This window comes from Patella vulgata, chromosome 2 (assembly GCF_932274485.2).
Source record: "Patella vulgata chromosome 2, xgPatVulg1.2, whole genome shotgun sequence".
NCBI classification, from domain to species: Eukaryota; Metazoa; Mollusca; class Gastropoda; family Patellidae; genus Patella; species Patella vulgata.
In genome coordinates, this window is record NC_065880.2 from 14574754 (window position 1) to 14601908 (window position 27155).

Genomic DNA, 27155 nt, shown 5'->3' on the forward strand with positions numbered 1-27155 from the left:
CATAATATTGTAGGTTGCAAGGGATTCTAAAATCATGCATAGAGTCTTTAAGAATTAATGGTCTCAAATTACAAGTCAGTACCTCTTTATTACGAAGTTATATTTCTTACTGTTTTATTATACAGGGTGCAATTCAATATGAAGTCATTGGCTTTGTTCCTGCAACAAATTTCTTCAACGTAAATCCAACATCCGGAGATATTACAGTTACACGGAACTTATCAACAGACACAAACAGCGGTGTAACGTATGTGGTAAGCATGAATTAATTATTGATTTATATATTTATTTATAAAGTGTAAAGGATAGCTGTAGTGTACTGACCTATCTCAGAGTGTCATCTCTACTCGCAGACAATAACTATTTTTTTATCTGAAATAGAGAGAAACAGATCATTCAAGCACCCAACCCTCTGATCTGAAATAGAATATAATTTTCCATTCATTAGTCATAAGATATTTTTATTTCAGTAAGAAATATATTTTTCCTTATATTTAACATCAATGGACGCTTACGGCTAGCCCCCTGCATTCACTTAATCTGATATGTATGTTTGTTTGTGATTTCTGCCTATTGTGTCTTGTCCGTAGATTTGTTTTGTGTAATTGTGTGTGGTGCAGTCCCCCTGCACTTACTATCAAAGTAAGATTAAGAGTAAATATTGTCAATGTATGAATAATGACCTTCAAATTCTTTTAGTTACGTGTTGATGCTTATGATACCAACAACCCAAATCTAAGGGCTACAGAAACAGTTACCATCACAGTCAATAGAAATCCTAATGGCCCCGTCTTCCAGCCAACTTCTTACGCTAAAAGCATTCCTGAAACTTATGCAGTTACAAGAAGTATATTGCAAGTTATAGCAACTGATGCCGATAGGGTAAGTACCAGATGATTTGGCGTCAAGTTTTTTTTATCCTTGAATAAGATACATTATCCAATATTCCTAAAGCAATGGCCCGAGAAATCCCTCTCTGGCCATTGCTGGATAAGCTTCTGATACTTGAGCTTTTGAGGGAGTGTGTCTTTTCTTCACGTTCAATCAAATCTCTCGTAAGTACAGCAACATGACAGCCCTTCGTTTAATTTGGGGTCTTCCCTAAAACTTTGGACAGTGATTTAAGGTATTAAAATAGTGAAAGTATTGTTCGTCTCCAAACTGTATTGTTTACATTGTATTCGTTTTGATAGTCTCGTTTGTCACGCAATTAGTTTTTCTGCAATATTCTGCTATGCACTGGTTAAATGGGCATAATAAAATCGTGAGTCATGACGTAACATTATGTAAACATATTTGGTCCGATCTGGAACTCTGTTTAAAGCGTAATGATACTGTTACGCATTTAGCTATTGGTTATTAATCGGACTATTGACCAGTGGTAGAAGTTCATCAGGCTTTACCTGTATCCTATAGACTGTAATAGTAATTGTATCAGGCTTTATGTGGATAAAGTGCATTATAAATCTATGAATTATGAATTATTTCTACATTTTGTATACGTCTTTGTCTGCCATATTCTATTTGATATTAACAAATGTCATCTTTTACAGGATACTGTGCAATTTTATATCAGTAATGATGCAAGTGGCATCGAAGCCCAAAAATATTTCCTCATTGATGGTCTGACAGGCATAGTTTATGTCCGCGATGATCTGACCAAAGCTCCTCAAAACAATTATCTTGTAAGTTGTCATTCATTTTTTTTTTTGGGGGGGGGGGGGTTTATAATAAAATGGATCAAATTTAATTTAATAGCATACTCATATCAAATGAATTGATAATTATCTTGAGCCAGTATTATGTATTAAAAGAATGTAATATGATTTGTTGCTTTCGACATTTGCAGTTCAACGTGATAGCTTATGATAACAGATCACCACAGAAAAGGAGTCAAGCCTCAGTATCTATCACGATACAACGTGATGGTGGAAGCCCATTCTTTACACCGTCAGCTATCACTGTCACAATACCTGACACTATGTCTGTTAATACAAATATTCGACAAATAACAGCCACAGATAACGATCGACAGGTATGTGAAATAAAATGATATGAGATGGGGTTTATTGTCCTACTGTTCAGCTTCGACTCGACTAATGAAGACGGAAATACAGTGTTCTATGAGGGCAATTTTGCCCGGACAGCAGCAGACTTTTAATGATTTCCAACTATCACATGTTCTAGTACATGCACACCATTGTGTACACGTGACCTTGGTTTTTTGTCCCATCCGAATAACTATACTTTGTCCCTTGCCAGACTGGTACATACAAAGATATGGTTATAAAATTGTGACAATCGAGTGAAAAGGAGTATTTCAAGTTAGGAGGCATGTGCCGAGTGCATGAGAAAATATCTCAACCAACCGCGATAAGTGAAATATATTGGTTGTGTTTGATTACCTCACAATTCTACCCATATCACCTCCATTGTTGGGACTGGCAGTACTTTGATAGGACTGAATTCTACTTCAATTGATTTAAATTCTATCAATTCGGGACGTTCCGGGACGTTCCGGGCTGACAATCGAGTATCCCCATGATGAATCAAGTTCAGTATTCCAAAAGAAAGATAGCAAAGTACTTTGATTAAAGAAAGAGTGTGACATAGGTCTGGTAATGTTTAGGAAAAGCATCTGTATCCAGTGTATAAAAAGGAACACTTAATAGAAGTCTATCTTGACAACGATATCACCCTTGGAGGAAGTCAACGTAAAACTCTAAGAACGAACGAACGTAAAGAAGTCCATTTTGCGATGTGCCAATTTGTTGTGGTTTACCTCTTAGCATACTACTAAATCAATAAATCAAGCATAGAAGTTTAAAATAAATTCCATTTTTGACTGGAATCCAAACCATAATTTTGATTGTAATAATACATATTTTTAACATTGTATATTTTTAGGGTGACATCAGATATAGAGCTGTAGGAAACGGCTTGGCCATGGCTTACTTTGGAGTAAATGATGTGACAGGAAATATATTTGTCAAATCACCACTCTTAGATACTACTGTAGAACGATTTGATGTAAGAATAGATTTTATATGATAAACATCACAAATTCAATTTTCTATCTCTTGTGATTCTAGTCGAAACTAATAAAATTAGAAACTTGTGAAACTCATGTAGAAGTGGCTAGACTTTCGTGTAACAACAAAAAACTGTTTTGATTCAACTTAACGTTGATAACACTTTTGCTTACTGTTATATTTATTAAAATGATTGTATGTGTCTTTGTTTTTTTAATAGTTAAGAATAGCTGCCTACGACACAGAATTCCCCAATAATTATGGTTATATCAATGTAACTATTGTTGTAACACGTAATCAAGGTGTTCCAGTATTTGACAGACCATCATATTCTGCATCAGTATATGAATATAGACCAGTTGGTAATCAAGTATTAACAGTTGTAGCTACCGATAGTGATGGGGTAAATATTAACGTATAATATATGTCTATTGTTTTACCATGAAGTAATATATCTCATACATATTAACAAGTACAACCGTTCTATTGACCAGGTACTGTGAGCATGATGCCATGCTGCCATCATGGAATTTTGACAATATCAAATGTCAAACTCAGCTAATCATGTCGAATTGTCCAAGGAACAATCATGCCACGTTTCAATTTGATTTTAATTCAATTGATAGAGTGTCGCTCGGTCCATTTGATCTAATTCCGGCTTTTTTCCTTCGCCTAAGTCGGATCGGCAGTATGTTCAGAATTTTACTGTCAGTTTCGTTCCGATGGTCTAAAACGTGGTTAGGTATTCCATGCACAGAGCCCCAAAGTACTTTCTCTATCATTTTGACTCAAATCAGCCTATTTGACACAACGCCATAGTAGAATTTTCCTGGAAAATTCAAAACTCACTGTCTGCTGTATGAGACATTTTCTAGGAAATTTTAGGACATTTTTCAAAGATGGCGACAAAACAGAAGTTATCTACTCACACTAAAATGAAAGTTATCTACCAGCACATATGAACAAAAGCTTGAAACGTGCCTTTGAATCAATTATTATCCGGCTCTTGCAGTTTATTTCTAATCGAGCTAAGATTGAATTTCGGTCTTCGGCTAACTCGAATCTTCACTTAGATCCAACTTACACGAAGTTTACTGTATTTCAAACAATTAACACCTCTGGAAAAACAGGAATCGATTTAATATCGATACTGTCAAGTCACAACTTTGCTGACCGACAATCTGCATGAGATTATTTATCTAGAAACTAAAATGTTAATAGAATGTAGTAAAATATTTGTTTATAATGGATATTTTCAGGATGCAGTGCGCTACAGTTTAGATGGAGGACCTGATGATAATGAATTTTTCTATATTGATCCAGTATCTGGTATTATTTACCATAAAAAGACATTTAATGCAAATGTTCAAAATGAATATAGAGTAAGTCCATTTTTTGTTTTCTAATGTTAAAGTGAATGATATCCTGGAAATATGCACGAAAGTAAAACACATGTGAAGAATTTGTTTTTATTGTTATCTAGTTAGATTGAAAGTTTATCGAGATTTTCCGGCATGGTTTCCCCTTGTCAGGGCCTGACAAGGACAGTTGTCTAGTTGTTCGAATGGTACAAAAAACCAAGGTCACGTGTACACATTGGCATGCACATAAAAGATCCCTTGGCAGATGGAATTTAATATAAGAGTTGATTGTAGCATTGCTGTCCGGGCAAGATTTCCCTCATAGCACACTGTATAGCGTATGCCTGTCTTCATTAGCCCAGTCGGCGCAGAACACTAGGACGTTAAACCCGAGTTCATTTTTATTAACATATATCGTGTCACTAAATCTAACATATTGGTTGATAATGTTTATTTCAGTTTAACGTTGTCGCTACTGATCAGAGATTTCCCTTCAATAGAGTTACAGCCCCTGTTGTTATTACTATTACACCTGATCAGGCTCCAATCTTTCAAACAATGAGTGGTTTCAATTTAAATGAAAGTCTGATAAATGGAAATTCAGTAGGAAGAGTTCAAGCAAATGATACTGATTTACTGGTAATTATATATTAAACTCTTATATTAAAGATGCTGTATGTATGATTTAGATAAAGAGCTGGACGTTCTTGCTATAATACTTCATAAATAGATAATGAATATATTGAAAATTTCATTCAAATTACTTTAATCTGAGCGAAGTTATAAGTGTTTGGAGATATACTGTTGATGTTCATTGTCCTAGCAAAGGTACTTGAATGTTTTAATCTTGGCCATCCGATGGTTAGAGAGTGGATTACTGGCTTGTTATGTTAATAAATGCCTAAATAATAATTTATATAAAGTTCTGTTCTAAACACATTAAATATTACTTAGTTGGAAAAAATAATCCCAACAATTATAAGACATACTATTGTTTTTGGAAATGTAGATATGATGCATGTATTAGAATCTTCTTTTTTCTTTGGAAACAGGGAAGTATAGTTTATGAAGTTGTTGGTAATACCCCAGCTCCAAGCTTCTTTACTGTTGATCCAAGTACTGGTGCCATCACTGTCAGAGGAAACTTGAGACAAGCAGGACAACGAAACATGATGGTACGTTTCTCATGATATAAATCAAGACAGGCTAAATCAAAATCAATCAAAAAAATGAATTAAAAATAAGATAAAGCTTGGTTGCTCTTCTCAAAAGCTCTTAGTTCAGCTTTTTATGTTTTAAAATAAAGCATTTTTCACAAGGATCAAGTGACTGTTTATTGATCAAGAAAAACTAAAAATGAATTTCCTTCAATCTGAATATTATTTTAGTGTACTGTCAAAATATACACATGTACTTTATTACTAACCTACATATATAGTTGCTGAACTGAGATTCTGTGTCATTTGACACAAGTGGACTATTAGGGTTTACCAAGGATCAAAACGATGTATTAATGAATCTTGTTCTATTGGCACAGAATTTATATTTCCCAAGTTTGTGGGAAACTTCCCCTTTAATAATAATCTGTTTCATTTGTAATATTGTTGGTTTTTTGTTTTTACAGTTACGAATTGCAGCCTATGATTCCGCAGTACCAACAAAGAAGACATTCTATGATATTCCAATCAATATTAGAATTAACTCTGGAATACCAGTATTTGGACAATCACCGTACCGTGTTACTATAGATGAAAGAAGTCCACTTGGATTTTTGGTTGAAAGTGTCGTAGCTACTGACCCAGATGGAGTAAGTTAAATATTTTATTAAAATTAAAAAATCTTATCAAAATAAGAACCATCATAGCATATTCTGTATCTAAAATGATGGAACTACATATTGATTGTATTCGGCACAATTCATGCATTAAATAAATCTGTAAGTTTGAATTTAATCTTATAAAAGATGGAGAATGATTTTTAGAATAATTAAATTAAAAGATAGACTTACTTATCCATTCACCCTTTTTGAATTGTTTGCTTGTTTGTGTTTTTCTGAGTGTGATGTCTTGTCCGTGTATTTGTTTTTGTGTAAATTTTGTGTGGTGCAGTCCCCCTGCACTTACTATTAATAGTGTTTAGCGTCACTCAACTTTAATATACTTTTCAAGGTACTCGTATGTAAATGTGCCAGTATATAATTTACATTTTTGAAAGGGTAAATGAACCTTCTTTTCCGTGGTATTCAGTGTGATATCTGGAATTTCGTATTATGGCCCATACTTTGACGTTTAACCCCCCGCTTTGACGTTTAATTATTAAATTAAAAGGTAAACTTAAATACTTACTAATATATACAACTGTTTTGTTTCAGGATTCATTAACCTATAGAATTACTGGTTCTGGTAATGCTCCACAATATTTCTACATAGATCCAACCACAGGCCAAGTTTTCTTAAAGAAATCTGTCTTTAACATCGTCGAAAACCAATTCACTGTAAGTCAGTTTCTTAATTATTTTTTAGAATAACAAATGACACAAATATATGAAATACAAGTTATTTGAAGAGTTTCTTTCAGCGACGTTTGGACGAGGGTTCTCCCGTCTTTATCAAGCCAAGAATGGCAACCATAGTGCAATGAAGATATATATACAAAATATGAAACAAAGACAAACATTTATATACAATCAGAGATAATCATCTAGAAACCATCAAGAGGGGGGAGCCACGGTGGCTTGGTGGTTAAGACGCTGGCTCGCTAGCCTGGAGGTCGGGTGTTCGATCCCTGCATTGGCCGAGAAAGTCCATCTGGATTTTCCAACGTGGTTTCAGTGGTGCAGAACAAAGGGCCTGACAAGGACAGCTGTCTAGTCCTTCGGATGAATCGAAAAACCAAGGTTCCATGTATACATTGGAATGCACGTAAAAGATCCCTTGGCAGTGCGAATTTTATATTAGAGTAGGCGATAGTGCCGCTTCCCGGGCAAAATTTCCCTCATAGCACACTGTATGGCATATGCCCGTCTTCATTAGCCCAGTATAGGAGCAGAACAGTAGGATGTTAAACCCCATTTCATTTCATTTCCATCAAAGGGGTGGGTAGTAATGAAATATGTACAAAGAAAACATGATAATAAAGACAGCTAGATTGGGTGGTGACTATGCCACTTAAACAATTTATTTTTTAAAATGATTTATAAATATGTGACCCGCTCCCACTAAACAGGCGCTTGTCACACAACTTCATTTTGTACTTCGGGCACAAACACATAAACTGTATGCCTTCCTGTTGCCGTGAATGAGCCGAACTCAATTCCAGATGATACGACATATTTGGAGAGAATTGTAATTTTGGAAAGTTTAGGCTGTCAGGTCTGTTTTTATAAAAATGACCAAGAGCCTGGTTTTGTGGGTGCGGGTCACATATTTTAGTTACTTTTTCATAAATGTTAACCCATAGACATTTTTTATTGATGTTGGATTTTAATTCGTAGTTGGATATCGAAGCCACAGACAGACCATTGTGGGAGCAGGTCACATATTTTAGTTACTTTTTCATAACTGTTAACCCATAGCATAGACATTTTTTATTGATGTTGGATTTTAATTTGTAGTTGAATATCGTAGCCACAGACAGACCATTGTTAACACAAACTGGTAGTGTTGACTTGATAGTCACTATAACTAAAGATCAAACTCCACCTCGATTTACTAGTGGAAACTGTCAACCATCTATTGTGGAGAAGAGACCTATTGGATCAACTTTTGCTACAGTTGCTGCAACAGATGACGACAACCAGGTAAAAATCTTAGAATTACTTGTATTTGGTAATTGAAAACTAAATGTGTCATGTTTATTCAATAGTATGTAGATTGACATTTATAAATTTTTAGAAACTCTCATTTCTCTTTAAACCAATGGTTTTTTTTTTTTCTAAACAATATTTTATTGAATATTAGGATTAGGAAACAGGCAAAGCCTATATAATCAACAATGTTAATTGTTCTGTTCACTTCAGATTTTGTATTGTATTGTATAATGATGTACAATTCTGTGTAGGGGGGGAAGGCCGAATGGTTAATGCGTGCACGTTGTATCATTAGTCTGTCATTGAGTCAACTGGCGGGGTTTCGATTCCCCAGTTGTACATGACAAGGAGTAGGGTCGCCTGTCCAACCTTGTAGGTTTTCTCTGGGTCCTCCAGTTTCCTCCCACTGCTAAAGACCCCTACGCGCAAGCGAATTATTGAAATAAAGTTGAACAATATGTTAGTCCCGAAATGACCTAGTTTGTGTCACATGGACATTAAACACTCTCTCTCTCTCTCTCTCTCTCTCTCTCTCTCTCTCTCATAAATCTAAGTACATGTTACTTTTTATTCTTACAGGGTGCAATTGTGTATGGAATAACAGGAATTTATCCAGCTCAGAGTTTCTTTGATATTAATAATTCCACTGGTCAAATCTTCATCAAGGAGGATTTGAAAAACGATGGACTTGCTAGACCACAATATCTGGTAAGTTGTTTAAATATTGTATTTATTTACGAGCGTTGCTCTGGTAAAGCCCTGCTACGCTCCCAGAAAACTATGTTACTACCCGGCCCAAGTTAGCCTCAGGGCAGCCCTTATTATCTGTATTGCCATTATAAGCTTTGTTAATCATTTTATGATCTCATCAAAAATTTTATAGAGTATCTCTTCCCCTTGTCAGTGATGCAGGACGGAGGGCCTGACAAGGACAGCTGTCTAGTTGTTCAGATGGGACGAAAAACCGAGGTCCTGTGTACACATTGGCGTGCACGTAAAAGATCCCTTTGCAGTTGGAATTCGATATAAGAGTAGGCCGTAGCGGCGCTGCCCGGGCAAAGTTTCCCTCACAGCACAATGTATGGCGTATGCCCGTCTTCATTAGCCCAGTTTAGGAGCAGAACAGTAGGACGTTAAACGCCATTTCATTTCATTTCATTTTATAGAGTATCTCATGATAGAGATATAGTCTCTTAATTTATGATTCACGTTAATAACTACAGTACTGGTAAGAGTATGTAATATTATCTTTTATATTATTATTATTATTACAGTTACGAGTCATAGCCTACAGCATTAATGTACCTGATAGAACGGCTGAAATTATTTGTACTATTAATGTACTTCGTAATGAATTTACACCAGCATTTAATCCAAAGACCTATAATCCCAGAATACTGGAAACTCATCCATTTGCTGTAGCAGTTGAAAATATAACAGCCACAGATGGTGATGGGGTAGTTATATTTATACACAATTTTATTTTTAAGTACTGAATTTTTATACGCCTGCAATAAGATTATTCTTTTTAACAGATTTTTTTTGAATTTGGTTTGAGGCATTGGGTTTAAGAGAGGAAGGACCCTGTCAATAATCAGCATTTTCTAATCTTTCCTTTCAGTTAAGCAGTGGACACATTAGCCGAATCATTCGGCCGAATCAATCGGCGCCGAATTTTTTTCGGCCGATTCAACCTGTCGATTGCATCACCTTTCACGTCACATGATTAAACATGGCGGCATCTATGTCTTCAATCTATCACGTGACTTCCCGATATGAGTGGTGATTGGCTAATGAATTCTATATTCGGCCGAATGCTTCGGCGAAGCGGACACACCAGGCGAATATAATTCGGCCGAATATATCAAACCCGAATGATTCGCCCGAATAGAAATTTGGCCGAATGACAGTGGACACACTAGGTGAATTTCGACGCCGATTGATTCGGTCGAACGATTCGGCTGAATCATTCGGCTAGTGTGTCCACCGCTTTTTGCCCCCTTAGCGGAAAACCTTGTAAAAGCCATAGAGGCTACAGATTTGAACATATTTTATTTAAATTTAATGTCAAGCACTGGGAAAATGAGCCCTATCAATTGCATAGCAACCGCTTGTATTTTATATATTGAAGGTTTTGCTTCAAAATAAGATAAATTAGTTGTTGGGGGGGGGGGAAGTAGTATATAGATGCTTCTTCCACTTCTTGCTCAATTGGGCGTGGGGTGAATGGTTAACGCGTGCACGTTGGATCAGAAGGTCTGTCATTGAGTCGAGTGGCGTGGTTTCAATTTCCCACTTGTACATGACGAGGAGTAGGGTCATCTGTCCAACCTCGTAGGTTTTCTCCGGGTCCTCCCACGAATTATTGAAATAAGATTGAACCACATGTTAGTCCCAAAATGACCTAGTTTGTGCCGAGTGGATGTTAAACCCCGTTTTTCTTTCGCTTGCTAATTTAAGAATACAAAATAAAATGAATACCAGTAAAAGAAAATGTTAAACTAGAACGAGTGAATATTTGACTTCTGTCTCATTTGATATAAGAAGGGGGGGTTGAATGGCTGAATGGTTAGCACGCGCGTGCTGTATCGGAAAGTCTGTCATTGAGTCAACTGGCGTGGTTTCGAATCCCCGGTTGTACGTGACAGGGAGTAGGGTCGCCTGTCAAACCTCGTGGGTTTTCTCCGGGTCCTCCGGTTTCCTTCCCACTGCTAAAGACCCCTACGCGCAAGCGAATTATTGAAAAAAATTAAACCATATGTTAGTCCCGAAATGACCTAGTTTGTGTAAAGTGGACGTTAAACCCCATTTCTCTCTCTCTCTCTGATATAAGAAATTTATGATCACTGTTATCTACTTTGTCATCTGATAAAAAGAAATTTAAATTTTGTATCTTAATTATATATTTTAGGATAGTATCACCTATTCTTTGGTTCGAGATAGAAATGGTGGAGATGGATTAAATTATTTCTACATCGATCCACAGACTGGAAGCATCTACCTTAAACAACCTGTACTTGGCATCAATAGAAATATTATCTCTGTAAGTTATATAAACATTATGTCCGTCAAATTTATCGTTTATTAAAAATGTATTTTAGTATTGTTTGCACAAGTATAGTGTAGGAGAATGATCTTTAATATTGATTTAAAAAAAGTTATAAACATTATATCGGTCAAATTTATCATTTATCAAAAATGTATTTTAGAATTGTTTGCACATGTTAGTATAGGAGAATGTTCTTTAAATTGATTTTAAAAAAGTATATAATTGTTGGGTTTTTTTTGGATGATGATGATGATGATGGCAACCGATTGACTACAATTTTTTTATATATATTATAGTTGGAAGCTGTTGTTACTGACAGTGGCCGACCATCTAAACAAGATACAGCTATCATTAATATCAATATAGACAAGATTGTACCTCCATCCTTTAACTTGCCATCACCTCAGAGAACAACTCTACGTGAAGATGTTCCTATTGGTTCCAGCGTCTTTGATTTGACGGCCACAAAAACAGGAGCTCAGGTAAATAATTTTATGTAGTAAAACATCAGGTGTAATCAAATACTATTTTATGAAAAATTAACAATATTTAAAGGAGCTAAACTCAATATTATCCATAATATAAGTAATTAAATACACGAATTACAATTCAATATTGGTCCATTTCAATCAATATTGAAATACAGTGAAAATATGGGATCCTAATAAGAAATATTTCCGACACAATGAACATTTTAAAATCAGTACACAATGTTGTGTACTCAATGGACAGAATGATTTCGAGCGCCATTTGTAAAGACAAAAACTTATCTGAGAAGACAGTGTGGAGAGGGAGAGAGAGAAATGGGGTTTAACATCCACTCGACACAAACTAGGTCATTTCGGGACTAACATATGGTACAATTTTATTTCAATACTTTGCGTGCACGTAGGGGTCTTTAGCAGTGGGAGGAAACTGGAGGACTCCTTGTCACGTACAACCTGGGAATCGAAACCATGCCAGTTGACTCAATGACATACCTTATGATACAACACGCACATGCTAACTATTCGGCTATTCAACTCCCCAGACAATGTTGAAGTTTTTAAGAATGGCGGATTCACAGACAAAAAAATAATAATTTTCAGAAGATGTAGTAGTCAATCAAATGAAGTTGAACAATATATTCTCAAAAACACTGATTATAAGAAATCGTAGAAAATATTTGGTTTTGATTTTATTGCAATAACATATTAATATGTATCTTATTTTTATAGAGTGATGTACGCTACAGAATTGTAGGATTGGACACCGCCCCAATTTACTTTGCTATTGATCCAATAACTGGTAGAATAACTAATACTAAGGATTTGCGTCTTGGAAGAGAATTGACATATACAGTAAGTTTATATTTTAATTTCAGGAAATAGTTAGTGAATTTTATTTTTATAAAGTACAGTTATGTGTCTATATTATATATATTAATGCATCTATATGGGAAACATGTGTCATATTTTTGATCCTGGGCTTTTCTATGTATTGGTACATAAAGTAAACACCATGTTAATCATAAAGTATAGCACATATGAAAAACAGCTACTAATATATTTCCGAGAGTACTCGCTCAACGTTATCAAGCTAATACCGATATAAATGAAATGAGATAAAATGGGGTTTAACGTCCTACTGTTTTGCTCCGAACTGGGCTAATGAAGACGGGCATACGCCATACAGTGTGCTATGAGGGAAATTTTGCCCGGACAGCGGCACTACGGCCTACTCTTATATCGAATTCCAACTGTCAAGGGATCTTTTACGTGCACGCCAATGTGTACACGGGACCTCGGTTTTTCGTCTCATCCGAATGACTAGACAGCTGTCCTTGTCAGGCCCTCCGTCCTGCATCCCTGACAAGGGGGAACCACGCCGGAAAATTGGGATGAACTTTCTCGGCCAATGCAGGGATCGAACACCCGACCTCCAGGCTAGCGAGCCAGCGCCTTACCCACTAAGCCACCGTGATCCCCCTAATACCGATATAATAAATAAGTTAATCCATCTTTTGAATTGTTGTTTTTATCAAATTAGAGGTTGGTTGAGATGGTTGGTGTATTTACGTTTTGCTTGTAAGAGATTCAGTTACCGAGATATCAAAATGTCGTGGGTTTTATTTTCAGTTACGAGTTGAAGCCTATGATGTCAACTATCCACAATTTACCAGTCAATCCGATCTTATCATCAACATGAACAGGAATTTCTACGCACCAGTGTTTTCTGGTCAACCCTACGTAGCTAACATTGGTGATGATCATCAAGCTAACAATCCAGTTATACAAATAAATGCAACAGATAATGATGGGGTAATACATCTCTTTTACTGTTAGACAAGTAGATAAGGTCAAAAATATTTTAGATAATTAGTATCCACAATTACACTTAATATATTATATATATAATTTTGGTATGATTAACAATTTTTACAAGTATGAATAACATATCTGAATTTAACTTTGATGTATTGTTGCATTAAATTTGTTTAGGATAATTTAACTTTGATATATTGTTGGATAATTTTTTTAGGGTATGATGTATTTGATTTTTCTTCTTTTTTTTTTGAAGGATAAATTAACTTTGATGTTTTGTTGGATTATGTTTTTTACAAATGTATTGTTGGATTATATTGTAGGATGTTAAATTATATATTAGGATAAATTGACTTTGATGTATTTTTAGAATAGATTAACTTTAATGTACTGTTGGATTATACTTTTAGGACAAATTAACTTATTCACTGGTTAATTCGAATGGCTGTAGAGATATATTCTATATAGCATCAGATACTGGTATTATGTATGTTACTAAAGATCTGCGAACATTTACTGGAACTGCTTACGATGTAAGTATATTAATCTATCTTGTTAGTTACTGACAGTAGTAATTAAGGACATTTCCATTAATATTGAAATAACAAATCGGAGAAGCCATGCGATGGAAAGGGCTTGCGAAGGCAGATATATCTTGGAAGCAGAAAATAACATTTTACTTTACCTCAGGCCAGAAACAGAATAAAATTATCACAATTTGATAAACAAGGCTTTGTTTTCTCCTCACATTTTTGAACCTAAAAATTGGCCCTATGTAGCCTGCTATTTGACCTAGAGTCCTGAATCTCCTACATATTAATATTATTATTATTATTAAGATTTTTTTTATATAACACCATTTGCACAAAGAATATCAAAAGTGCTTTACAATAAAGAGAGAGAGAGAGAAATGGGGTTTAACGTCGACTCGACACAAACTAGGTCATTTCGGGACTAACACATGGTTTAATTTTATTTCAATAAATAGCTTGCGCGTACGGGTCTTTAGCAGTGGGGGGAAACCGGAGGACCCGGAGAAAACCCACAAGGTTGGACAGGCGACCCTACTCCTTGCCACGTACAACCGGGGATTCGAAACCACGCCAGTTAACTCAATGACAGACTTTATGGTACAGCGCGCACGTGCTAACCATTCAACCACCCAACCTCCCGCTTTACAATAAACAAATGGTAAAAACATGGCTGCATGAAGTAAAAGATCACAAATGTTCAAAATATAGATATATCACAAATGTTCCAAGTAAGAGTAAAATATAAATTGACACTTAATATGCCCCTGATTACAATATGTCAATTCTCTATTTATTGTATTTTCAGTGTACTGTAAGTGTTACTGATAATGGTTATCCTACACCTAAAGTTGTACAAGCACCAGTCAGAATCAATGTAGAAAGACAACCAGCACCATCCTTCACACTAACAACTTATACTGGTTCAACTCAAGAAGGTAGTCCAGTAGGGACATTAATTACAACAGTTACAGCTACAAAGACACCGCTCATTGTAAGTTATTCTTATATATATTATTCTTGTTCAAATCTCTGATTTATCTCCCTTGTTTGGAATGGCCGTTCTTGCTGAAGGAATTCCCGGCAGGCGTCGCTAGTAAAAACTCGGTTCCATGTGACCTTATTGATGGTAAGAGAACCGTATTTCGAAGTATTGGGATTAAATTCCATATTAATGACAAAAACTAAGGTTTGTCAACACACCGGTTCGTAATGAATATACAGGAAAACAATGCTGTATGGTTAACATTGAGGTCACGTGGGACCACCTCTTCCATGGTGTCACCTATAAATTATGCCCGCTCATCTCTAGCGAGGACACCCATTAATGCTGCATTTGTTAGTAGACAAAATTACCTCCCTTAATGACATCCAGTAATGTTCGATACAGTGTACAGATTATTGACAGGTAGTAGATATAATAATCAAAATCATCAGCTTTACCTTTTAGATGGACAGTGATTAGTAAACATCCAATATCTGTTGCATTTATATTCATCATAGGGTAAGACAAAATTTCCTCGGTCAATAAAGAAAATGCTCAGCATTGGGGGCATTTACAAACAGCAACAACTATTGATTGAAAAACCTATTCTAACCATTCAATGATACAAAATAGACATCTGTTCTGTTTTTATTCAAATGTATTTATTCTAGTGTCTTAGTAACTGTATAGTATACTTTGATGATTTATGTATCTGTATCTTTCAGGGACGAATAAATTATGAGATTATTGGCACTTATCCAGCTCCTAGCTTTTTTGAAATCAATAATTCTACAGGTCGAATAACAATTTCCCGTAATCTTGGAGAAGATCCTTTAAGATTAGAAAAGTATCAAGTAAGTAAATAAATAATAAAGATGTTACTTAATTCAATATTAAAGTTTAACTTGAAATAGTTTATATTGGGCTATTGTGACGATCACCACAATGTATAATACAAAATCTGTATTTGATACTTCCATTGTATATAGCTTTTCATATATGTTTTAAAGATATATTTTTTTTGTGTTTTTGTAGTTGGTTGTTGTTGCCACGGATACAGGTAAACCAGGTTTATCCGCAACTTCAACAGTTGATATAACGGTTGGTAGAAACAGAGATGGACCTGTTATTACTCCACCTATTGCTGTTATTGACCTGCCAGAAGCTACTAACCCTAACTTCTGGTTTTATAAAGTTAATGTGACAGATCCCGATAGCGTGAGTACATCTTATAATATATTTTGCTCTAGATGGACGTTAATTGTAATATGGATTTTTACTAAAAAATGTCTTCCATCGATATAAAGGGTTTTTAGACAAGTGTTGTTGAAGTTAGGGCTTTTTGTACAAAAATGAAATGAAATGGGGTTCAGCATCCTACTGTTCTTCTCCCACAAGGCTAATGAAGACAGACATTAGCCATACAGTGAGCTATGAGGGATATTTTGCCCGGGTAGCGGCCCTATGGCCTCTTATATTGGATTCCAACAGCCAAAGGATCTTTTACATTCACACCAATGTGTACTCGGGACCTCGGTTTTTCGTCCATCCGAATGACTAAACAGTTGTCCTTGTCAGCCCTCCATCCTGCACCACTGACAAGGGGAAACCCTGTCAGAAAATCCCAATGAACTCTTTTTGTACAAGTATATATTAGTAGGCCTATGTAAGTACCGGTATGTAAATTAGTATTATTATAAACAGTATTATAATATGTCCTATATTTTGGACATTTGTTGTTACTGTTTGTAATAAGTCAAATAAAATGACACTTTAATTTAGACAGCTAATTAAAATATTTTTTTGTTCTTTTTTTTATCAGAGGACTGTAACATGCTCAATTAGTGGATCTCCTAAAAGCCAGGAATTCTTTGCCATTAATCCAACAACATGTTTGATATCTTTGAGAAAACCATTATCTCAAGACACTGATAATACTCTAGAATATACAGTAAGTTTTTTTTTTATTCTAATCCTATTAAAATTGCTAAAATTCATGACTGCTAGTGCCACATATCCCAACAGAAATGGAGAATTGTCAGTATTGGCTGATGATTATTACTCACTGACATGTGTTATTACCAACCAGCAATGAAATGAAGCGCCCTCTGATACATGAGAGTTAGCTCCCTTCTGTCAATCACCGTAAATGCTATTTACACCTTTGGATAAATATTACTTATATGTAAACTCTTTAGATTTAATCAATTTCTGACAATCATACATGATTGGTTATCATGCTTATCTCATTTATTATTTTACTAATAATGACATACATGTATGATTAATTTAGATAAATACTTTACTGGTAATATGATGTCAAATGTAGATTTAATACTTTACTAGTATGGTAATGATGATATATGATGTAAAATTTAGATTTAATACTTTACTGGTAACATGATGTTAAATTTAGATTTAATACTTTACTAGTATGGTAATGATGATATATGATGTTAAATTTAGATTTAATACTTTACTGGTAACTTGATGTTAAATTTAGATTTAATAATTTACTGATATGGTAATAATATAAGATGTTAAATTTAGATTTAATACTTTATTGGTATGGTAATAAATTTACTAGTATGGTAATACTTTATTGGTATGGTAATACTTTATTGGTATGGTAATACACAATCTAATTAAAATATAGATCTATATTTCGTTTCGTTTTTTATACTTTTGATGGCCTACACTACATGTAGATCTAACAAGTTATAGTGGGAGTTCACGTTCTATGACGTCAGGTACCAAGCAAGCAACATTTGACCCGATTACGTCAGTCATTCGATTAACCAATTAACGACCGCCATGTATTTTTTATCTACTTTTGCTTTGTTTTGATTTCTATTGCCGCTAATGTCTACCCACAGTTCCGCGCAAAAAAGGTCAAACGCTTGATTCGACAGACCATTTGATTGGCTGACCCCTCATTTTAAGCCGAACAAAAGTTAAATAACAACGCTTCCAGATCCAAGTGTAGTAAAGACAAGTAAAATCGAAATTTTGAACTATAAAAACGAAACGAAATTGGATCTGTGTTTTAATCAGATTGGGTAATACTTTACTAGTATGGTAATTATATAAGATGTTAAATTTAGATTTAATACTTTACTTGTATATAATGTTTAATTTAGATAAATGTAGTTGCTACTGACGATGGAAGTCCACCTAAAGTTGGTACTGGTATTGTAAGGGTTCGAGTATCTCGCGATAACTCTAATCCTTCTTTCATTGGTTTACCTGCAAATGTGGATATAAAAGAATCAGTTTCACCAAATACTAATGTCTATACTGTCCAAGGTACTGATGCAGATTTAAAGGTAAATCTTTCTCTTTTTTAATTAAATTAACTAAATAATAATTTGCACTTAAATATTATACATAAGACTGTAAGAAAATGTGTACAAATGCACAGAAAACTGTGCAGTGGGAAACCAATAATTCCTGAGCCAGAAGACCAATGTTCTTTTCCTGGAGGGGGGGGGGGATGGCCGAATGATTAGCCCAGGTGCGTTGTATCATAAGGCCTGCCATTGTGTGACAAGGAGTAGGGTTGCCTGTCCAACCTCGTGGGTTTTCTCCGGGTCCTCCACTTTCCTCCCACGGCTAAAGACCCCTAAGAACAAGCAAATTATTGAAATAAAATTGAACCATATGTTAGTCCAAAAATGACCTTGTTTGTGTCAAGAGGACACTAATATGGTTTAATAAATATAAATTAAAAGTAAGACAGTGTATTTATTTTATTTTCTTGCAGGGTAATTTGGTATATGAACTTGTTGGTGATTTCCCATGTCAAACATTCTTCCAAATTGATAGAAACTCAGGTGTGATCAGAGTAAGGAACAGTCCTAAATCTGATAGTCTTCAGACATTATCTTATACTGTAAGTATTCATAATCAAAACATTTATTCTTAATCTTTTATGCAGGACTGAGGGGGGAATTACCAGGGAATTTTATAAAAAGCTCTTAGACAATATTTCTGCTCATTTAGGTGCATATATGTATAGGATTGAGTGAGGCCAAAATGGCGGCAATGCTTCACATGTTTGTTAATATGACGTTATTTCAATTAATGTCGTCGAAAAAAAATATGCTATGCGCGAGCAGGGGAGGGATACGCATCTATCATTAGATTGTCAATGGTAAATAAAACAAGAGATTTTATTGTAGTGTCGAGTTCAGATTTATGATGATGCCTGGCCTAATAACAAACAACAAGGCGTTGTTACCATCAATGTTGAAAGAAACGAAGGAACACCTATATTCGTAGGCTCACCATATAGTGTGAGTATCGCAGATACTCGTCCTCCAGGAGATTTGGTTCTTGCAGTAGCAGCAACAGATTCAGATGGGGTATGTTATAATATATACATATTACTTTATATATAATATGAAAGAATGGTTTGGTTATATAAGTTTTTGGTTGCCTGTCCAACCTCGTGGGTTTTCTCCAGGTCCTCCGGTTTCCTCCCACTGTTAAAGACCCCTACGCGCAAGCGAATTATGTAAATAAAATTAAACCATATGTTAGTCCCGAAATGACCTAGTTTGTGTTGAGTGGACGTTAAACCCCATTTCTCTCTCTATATATATAAGTTTTTAGCTGTAATGATATGTCTGGGTTAAGGTCTTTCTTTAGGCCTGAAATGTTATCTAAATTATTAATTAGACATTAATTAACCTATCCAGACCATAATCAACTCTAGATGGCATTGCTAGCCTGCGATCTTAGTGGATTATGAGCTGATTTACTGCATAACTTTAATTCACGATTTAATGATTAAATGGATAAACGAGACTATGCTGTTTATCGTACTGACTTTAGTAATGATGATCGAGGCAAGACGGAAATTTCAATTGCTTAGTTCTCGGTTCATAGTGGAACAATTTGAATGAAATTTTCAGCAAATTGCCTTTACATTATCTTTTTTTAAACTATTATAGTGTGAACTGCCAACATGTTATCGAATCTCCCATAATGTATCTTTAAATGTGATTGTTGTTGGGGGCTGATTTGACAAAACTGTTTTTAATTTGTCAGTAATCATTCTCTACCACTAGCCTACAGATCGATTGATTCATTTAAAAGGACTCTTACATTCAGTAACAGAACTTCAAACTGAGCTCAACTGTACGTAGTGAACTCAGGTTCATGAATAAAACGTTTGCATAGGTGGACATAAAAGTCAGAAATGTATAAATATTTATGTCAAATTACTGTAACAATTATAATATATTGAAACATTCTATTTTGTTATTTAGGATAGATTAAGATATACACATCTAGGTACAAATACAGATAAAGAATTCTTCTATCTCAATCCCAATACTGGAGAAATTGTTGTAGCTAAAGATTTGACAGAAACCACCGCCACTCGCTTCCAGGTAAGTAAAATCGTATATATAAGATGTCCACTATCTATCCACTTTTTAAACTAGTAAACACAATTGTTACGATATGATAACTTGACTTAGTTGTTATATACATCATGATTTACAGGAAGCTTATACAGTATGATTAAATTTCTCTTCAATTTGATGGTACTTTTAATAATCTTAAAAAACATATCTCCTTTGTGAAAGCTACCCATTATCTACCGGTAATTCGTTCTGTTTCTTTCTACAAATCTTAACTGGAGTATATATATATTTTTTTCACTTTTTTATCAGAATTCTCTATGACATTTTACGAAATCGGTGGTACGATATGATAACATGATAATGTATTTATTTTTTGTAACATATTCCTTATTCATTGAGAAATGGTAGGATATTCCTATTGTCAGAGCCTGTCCAATCTTGTGGGTTTTCTCCGAGTCCTCCGGTTTCCTCCCACTGCTAAAGACCCCTATGCGCAAGCAAATTATTGAAATAAAATTAAACCATATGTTAGTCCCGAAATGACCTAGTTTGTGTCAAGTGGACATTAAACCCCATCTCTATCTCTCTCTCTCTCTCTCTCTCTCTCCTATTGTGAGAATAAATCTACATAAGAATTTGTGTTTTAAGCAGACTATTATAATGTTTGTTATAGTTTAATGTAGAAGTTACTGATGATAGAACACCAGAAAAGAAGAGTACAGCGGTTGTTACTATCAATGTTAGCCATAATAGTGGACCACCAAGATTTATTGGAGCACCATACTCTCAGACATTACCTATATCAACTGATGCAAATGTACAAGTTGTAAGAGCTCAAGCTACAGATCCAGATTTGCAGGTAAAACTCATATAATGTTATTACTATATATAATACAGTAAACTTGGCTTAACACGGATTTAAGTGGATTGTCCAATTTTATCCAAGTTAAGCGAAGATCCAAGTTAGCCGAAGACCGAAATTCAATCTTAGCCCGATTAGAAATAAACTGCAAGAGCCGGATAATAATTGATTCAAAGGCACATAAGTTGTTTTAACAAACACAAATAAAAATATTTTTAAATAAAAAGGTTACAAGATTTCTTGTATACATGATTATTTAACGTCAGCCCAGCAACTTGAGACCAGCAAGGAAATTGGCTTGGTAGTGGAAGAGTTTATAAGTTACAGAAGATTGTTTTATCCAGCTGTTTGGTTTCTAATGTATTTCTCATCTTACTTTTTGTTTCTAGGGAAGTCTGCAATTTCGTCTTGTTGGATTTGGTCAAGCTGACTCCTATTTCCAAATAAACGCACAAACTGGTCAAATTACAACTAGACAACAACTTCGATTAAATACCCAACAGTTTGTAACATACACAGTAAGTACAGTTTAAAAGTTATTTTGTATATTATTTATTGTCAGCGATAATATCCTACAGGGTGTGCGGGGGTTGGATGGCCGAATGGTTAGCACATGCGCGCTGTATCATAAGGTCTGTCATTGAGCCAACTGGCATGGTTTTGATTCCTCGGTTGTACATGACAAGGAGTAGGGTCACCTGTGTCCTACCTCGTGGGTTTTCTCCCAGTCCTTCGGTTTCCTCCCACTGCTAAAGACCCCTACGTGCAAGTGAATTATTGAAATAAAATTGAATATGTTAGTCCCAAAATGACCTAGTTTGTGTCGAGTGGACGTTAAACCCCATTTCTCTCCCCATATAGGGTGTTGTGTCGATACACCTTCTATATGGTCTCGAGCTTCATTTGTAATGAGAAGAATTGGTGAACAAAGAAAAACATATTTTGTCTATTTTAAGGTTTCAGAGAATATAGCTATACGCCCTTTAACCCCAAACCCATCAGATCCACTATTATTTGTGGTTTAAAATTCCCAGAATTCACCACAAAACAGATCCTGGATTGGACAGTAATTTCATGTCACATATCAATTTTTATGGTTCAAAATTTCGTTTTACTTGTCTTTACTACACTAGGATCTGGAAGAGTTGTTATATTACCGGCGCTTTGGTTGAAGTGAGGGATAAGCCAATGAAACGGTCTGTTACGGCGACTTCTTGGCATGCCATGCACACAACTGTGGGTAAACCACTAGAAACGTCAAGGTTGATTGATTAATCATTGTCTGATGTCATAGGGTCAAAAGCCACTCGTACAACCCCTGACATGACCTTCAAGTACAACTTGTCAGATCTTCATGTAGTGTAGGCCATCGAAAGTATAAAAAAAAAGGAAACGAAATAGATCTATATTTTAATCAGATTGTAGTAGAAAATGAACAAATTAAATGGTTCGACATGGTTTCCCCTTGTCAGTGGTGCAGAACAGAGGACCTGACAAGGACAGCTGTCTAGTCTTTCGGATGATACGAAAACCCAAGGTCCTGTGTATACATTGGAATGCACGTATAAGATCCCTTGGCAGTTGGAATTCGATATAAGAGTAGGCGATAGTGCCGCTGCCTGGGCAAAATTTCCCTCATAGCACACTGTATAGCGTATGCCCGTCTTCATTAGCCCAGTATACTAGCAGAACAGTAGGACGTTAAACCCCATTTCATTTCATTTCGTTTATTCACATCTGAATTTAATTAGAAAATATCAAACTCCTATAGATATCCTACATATTGTCAATGCTGTGTGTGACGGAAGAATGTCATAATGCCATTTTAGTTGCAGTTCACTTTAACAATTTATATTTTGTTACCTACATGTATATACAAATTTATTGAATGGATTAGCAATAATTGTATGGTTGTTTTACAGATGTTGGTTGAAGTATTTGATACTGCCAGACCAAATGAAATAGCTACCACTTCAGTTGTCGTCACTATTAACAGAAACGAGAAATCACCAGTTTTCACCAGTCCATCGTATACTGCAACTATCAATGATTACGATGGACCAGGAACCTCCGTCATTACTGTTACAGCTACCGATGACGATTTATTTGTGAGTAGAAACCTAGTATTTATCGCACATCTGTTATATCATCTTTCCAAATAAGAAATACTAAAATCATCATTATAGAGTTTAAATGAAATATCCATATATTGAGTAAATGGTATTAGACGTGTGGACAGCGGATTTTTTTGATTTTTTTTATCACGTTTATGAATGGAAACTAACATTGGTAAATTCTGATATTGATCACGTTTATGAATGGAAACTAACATTGGTAAATTTTGATATTGATTTTTAAGATATTTTACGGCAGAATGGTGGGAATGTTGTATACTCTATTTTGTATTTAAACTCTATATTCAGGTACAACCTTCTCACTGTATGTATATTATGTTTTATTGTTTATTGTATATTACAGGCACCCGAGAAATCTGTTATTTACTCTTTTGGTCCAAGTCGAAATGCTCTGGATTATTTCCAAATTGATCCTTTAACTGGTTTGATATCAGTAAAACAGAGACCGTCTGCTGATACAGCTAGACCTGGTCAATACGAAGTAAGTACCAATACACGGTATTTTTTGTTTGAAATAATGACTGCTTCCTAGATCAGTTTTTTTATCTTGATTGCACTTGACTTCCAAAAGAAAAAAAAATGATTGATTATATTGAAATTTTATTCATATGATTTTGAAAGATTGTCTTTAATAAATAGTGCTTTAAGTCTTGTCAACTTTTGAGATTATCATATTGATTTTTGGTCCCATCCAAATGACTAGACCCACCTTCCTTTTTAGAACTGAAGGTGCCACCCCTAGAAAAGGAGAACCCCGGAATTAAAAATTCTGGAAGATTCTTGTTGGCTCACAATAGGTATCTTTAAGGAGTAATGACAAAACAACATGACTCATTATTTTTTTTTTTTTTTTTTCAGTTAATTGTTGTGGCTACAGATTCTGGTACTAACCAAAATAGTGCTACCTCCACCGTTACAATCACTGTAAGACGTAATAATGCCCCAGTTATAGACAGGACATCTCGTCTTGATACAACTGTATCAGAAAACGTCGATGTTTTTAGCAATATTATTACCGTTGTTGCTAGTGATCAAGACCTTGCTGTAAGTACTTTAGATAGATTAATGTCGAATTTGATTAATTGAATATAAAGATGAAAATAAAAATCGGAAAACCTCAGAAGAAGTACTATGCAAGATGGGCAGATTTGACTCGAACTATAAATAGTTTTGTAAACATGGACAGGAAATCTTCCTTTGTTCTTTTCGTTGAAGAAGCAGATAGTTTTCCTTCTAGTAGATTTTGTAGAGCTTAACCGTTTAATAACAAGACATGTTCAATGTTATTGCACACTTTTGCTGGTTTACACTAGTTTTAGTAGAAATCATATAGAAAAGTGGAGTGGGTTTTTTGTGCAATAACAACAAACATGTTGAGCAGGTGTCAATGTTACAAGTGATTTATAGCACTCTTCATTTGTTAACAGGTGTAACATCTCGACCTACAGTCTCAATGTTTAAACCTGTTAACTCATGAAAGCTGTGCTATAAATATAACTTAATTTGATCTTACCCATGGTAACTGTATAGTCAAAAAGCATCCTATCATAATTACAGGACGGAGGGCCTGACAAGGTCCCGTGTAAATATTGTAATGCACGTAAAAGATCCCCTGGCAGTTGGAATTCGATATAAGAGTAGGCGATAGTGCCGCTGCCCGGGCAAAATTTCCCTCATAGCACACTGTATGGCGTATGCCCGTCTTCATTAGCCCAGTATAGGAGCAGAACAGTAGGACGTTAACCCCATTTCATTTCATTTCTATCATAAAAAGTTTGTTATTTTTACCTACCTTCTAAGATATCCAAAGAGCTAATGCTGCTTTAAGTGTGTGTGCAAGAAAAAGATTTAGACTAGAGAGTTTGTGTGTTTGAAATAAATTTGTGAATTATTTTTTTTCAGAGCACACTGAATGGCCAGGTAGAATACAGACTCGGCAGTGCTGATGCAATGAGAATTTTCCAGATTGATACTCAATCAGGCTCCATTTCATCTCGAATTGGCCTTCAAACTGTTACACAAGAAAGATGGCTGGTAGGTTCTGAAATACTAATAATATTTGATATGATAACACAAATATTATATAGAAAAAATGATGAAAAAATATATTGTTAACTTTTGAATAGTCATAGATGTTTGTGATATTGTGATTGCGTTTGACTGAAGGTCAGTTTTATACACTGTAAAGTAAACAGTACTCGTAGGAGAAGAAGATATTCAGGATAGTGACCTTGTCCGTTATACTGATGGAGATTGGCAAACAGCCATTTTATTCATTACTGTGTAAAACTTGAATACCAAGCACTTGTTATGCTTATATATAAGCTTATAACTTTGCAAGTTTTTGACTGATTTTAATAATTATTTTTTTTTTGCTGAAATTCTTATGACAGGAAATGACTGTGAATATGAAAGCTTTCATATCTACCTTGCAGATCTAATTGTGTTTTATTTTCCATAATCAGTAAAGAACATGTTTATTTTGTGCATGTTTCAGGTTCTGATTATTGTATTTCCATTATTAACCATCTTTCAGTCAGTTTTTTAAATGCCAGACGTTCTTAGCTTGTCTTGTTGCACCATACTCATGGTTAAAGAAGACAGCTGGGTGTCAGTGGGACATATTGAGTATCAAAAATGCGACATTTCAATTTGAATTTTGACACTTCACAAGTAGTAATTAAGAATTCACCATTAGATGCATAATTCATTACCTCGGAATTATCTTCTCTTTTTTCTAGTTTGAAGTGATAGCATATGATAAAGGTATACCATCATTATCGGACACGGCTACCGCTACTATTACCATAGCACGTACTGGTAAACTGAACTTCGTACCATCAGAATATAGTAGCACACAACCTGAAAACCTACCACTTGGATCTCCTATTATTACTCTACAAGTGGCAGATCCTGTACTAGGAGTAAGTTTTTATTTATATTATTATTATTATTATTATTATTTCATGTAAATCCAAAAGATTGCTAATAAATACACAAATTAATCATATCCATCAATGGTAAATTGCTTTTCGTATCATACTCATTATCAAAACACCAAAATAAATAACTATTTCTAGATGATTTCAAATTGTAACAAATTCTTTTTTATTATTTATAACAAATTACATAGCCTTTTGCTTATTTATAACAAAATACATATAACAAATTACGTAACTTTTTGATTATTTATAACAAATTACATAACTTTTTGGTTATTTATAACAAATTACATATTATACTAAATTACGTAACTTTTTGATTATTTATAATAAATTACACGACTTTTTCTTGATTATTTATAATAAATTACTTAATTTTTTGATAGTATATAACAAATTATATAACCTTTTGACTATTTATTATTATTTGTGTTTTTACAACAGAGTCGGGTGAAATATGAAATCCGTGGAGATTCAGCAGCACCTGAATATTTCATTATAGATGAAGATACTGGAGTTCTGACAATTAACAAATCTTTTACTGAAGATCCCAATAAAGTTGGAATATACACTGTAAGATAACTTTATTAATATAACCCTTTAACATGTTGCCAATTGTATACCCAGGATCTCTGTTAGAGTCAGCGATTTGGATGGCCAAATAGTTAGCATGTGTACGCGCTGTATCACACGGTCTGTCATTGAGTCAACTGGCAGGGTTTCGATTCCCTGGTTGTACGTGACAAGGAGTAGGGTCCTGCTAAAGACCCTTACGC

The 27155-nt window shown here is 34.8% G+C and overlaps 1 protein-coding gene across 1 annotated transcript in view; it reads left to right on the forward strand.

Annotated features, from left to right (window-relative positions):
* The window catches only part of LOC126811336 (protocadherin Fat 4), a 47723-nt gene that overhangs the window by 4153 nt on the left and 16415 nt on the right, over positions 1-27155 (forward strand). Inside the window, exons 7-41 of the mRNA XM_056098954.1 lie at positions 126-254; positions 700-882; positions 1554-1685; positions 1850-2035; positions 2908-3030; positions 3253-3435; positions 4292-4414; positions 4853-5032; positions 5446-5568; positions 6018-6200; positions 6765-6887; positions 8007-8192; positions 8781-8909; positions 9476-9658; positions 11113-11244; positions 11547-11732; positions 12468-12590; positions 13368-13550; positions 13964-14086; positions 14892-15077; positions 15794-15922; positions 16104-16286; positions 16891-17019; positions 18209-18394; positions 18832-18960; positions 19250-19432; positions 20342-20464; positions 21114-21299; positions 21692-21820; positions 23225-23410; positions 23781-23918; positions 24296-24481; positions 25340-25471; positions 26179-26361; positions 26824-26952. Coding sequence (XP_055954929.1) covers positions 126-254; positions 700-882; positions 1554-1685; positions 1850-2035; positions 2908-3030; positions 3253-3435; positions 4292-4414; positions 4853-5032; positions 5446-5568; positions 6018-6200; positions 6765-6887; positions 8007-8192; positions 8781-8909; positions 9476-9658; positions 11113-11244; positions 11547-11732; positions 12468-12590; positions 13368-13550; positions 13964-14086; positions 14892-15077; positions 15794-15922; positions 16104-16286; positions 16891-17019; positions 18209-18394; positions 18832-18960; positions 19250-19432; positions 20342-20464; positions 21114-21299; positions 21692-21820; positions 23225-23410; positions 23781-23918; positions 24296-24481; positions 25340-25471; positions 26179-26361; positions 26824-26952 — 5430 coding nt within the window. The remainder of the gene's footprint in view (positions 1-125; positions 255-699; positions 883-1553; positions 1686-1849; positions 2036-2907; positions 3031-3252; positions 3436-4291; positions 4415-4852; positions 5033-5445; positions 5569-6017; positions 6201-6764; positions 6888-8006; positions 8193-8780; positions 8910-9475; positions 9659-11112; positions 11245-11546; positions 11733-12467; positions 12591-13367; positions 13551-13963; positions 14087-14891; positions 15078-15793; positions 15923-16103; positions 16287-16890; positions 17020-18208; positions 18395-18831; positions 18961-19249; positions 19433-20341; positions 20465-21113; positions 21300-21691; positions 21821-23224; positions 23411-23780; positions 23919-24295; positions 24482-25339; positions 25472-26178; positions 26362-26823; positions 26953-27155) is intronic.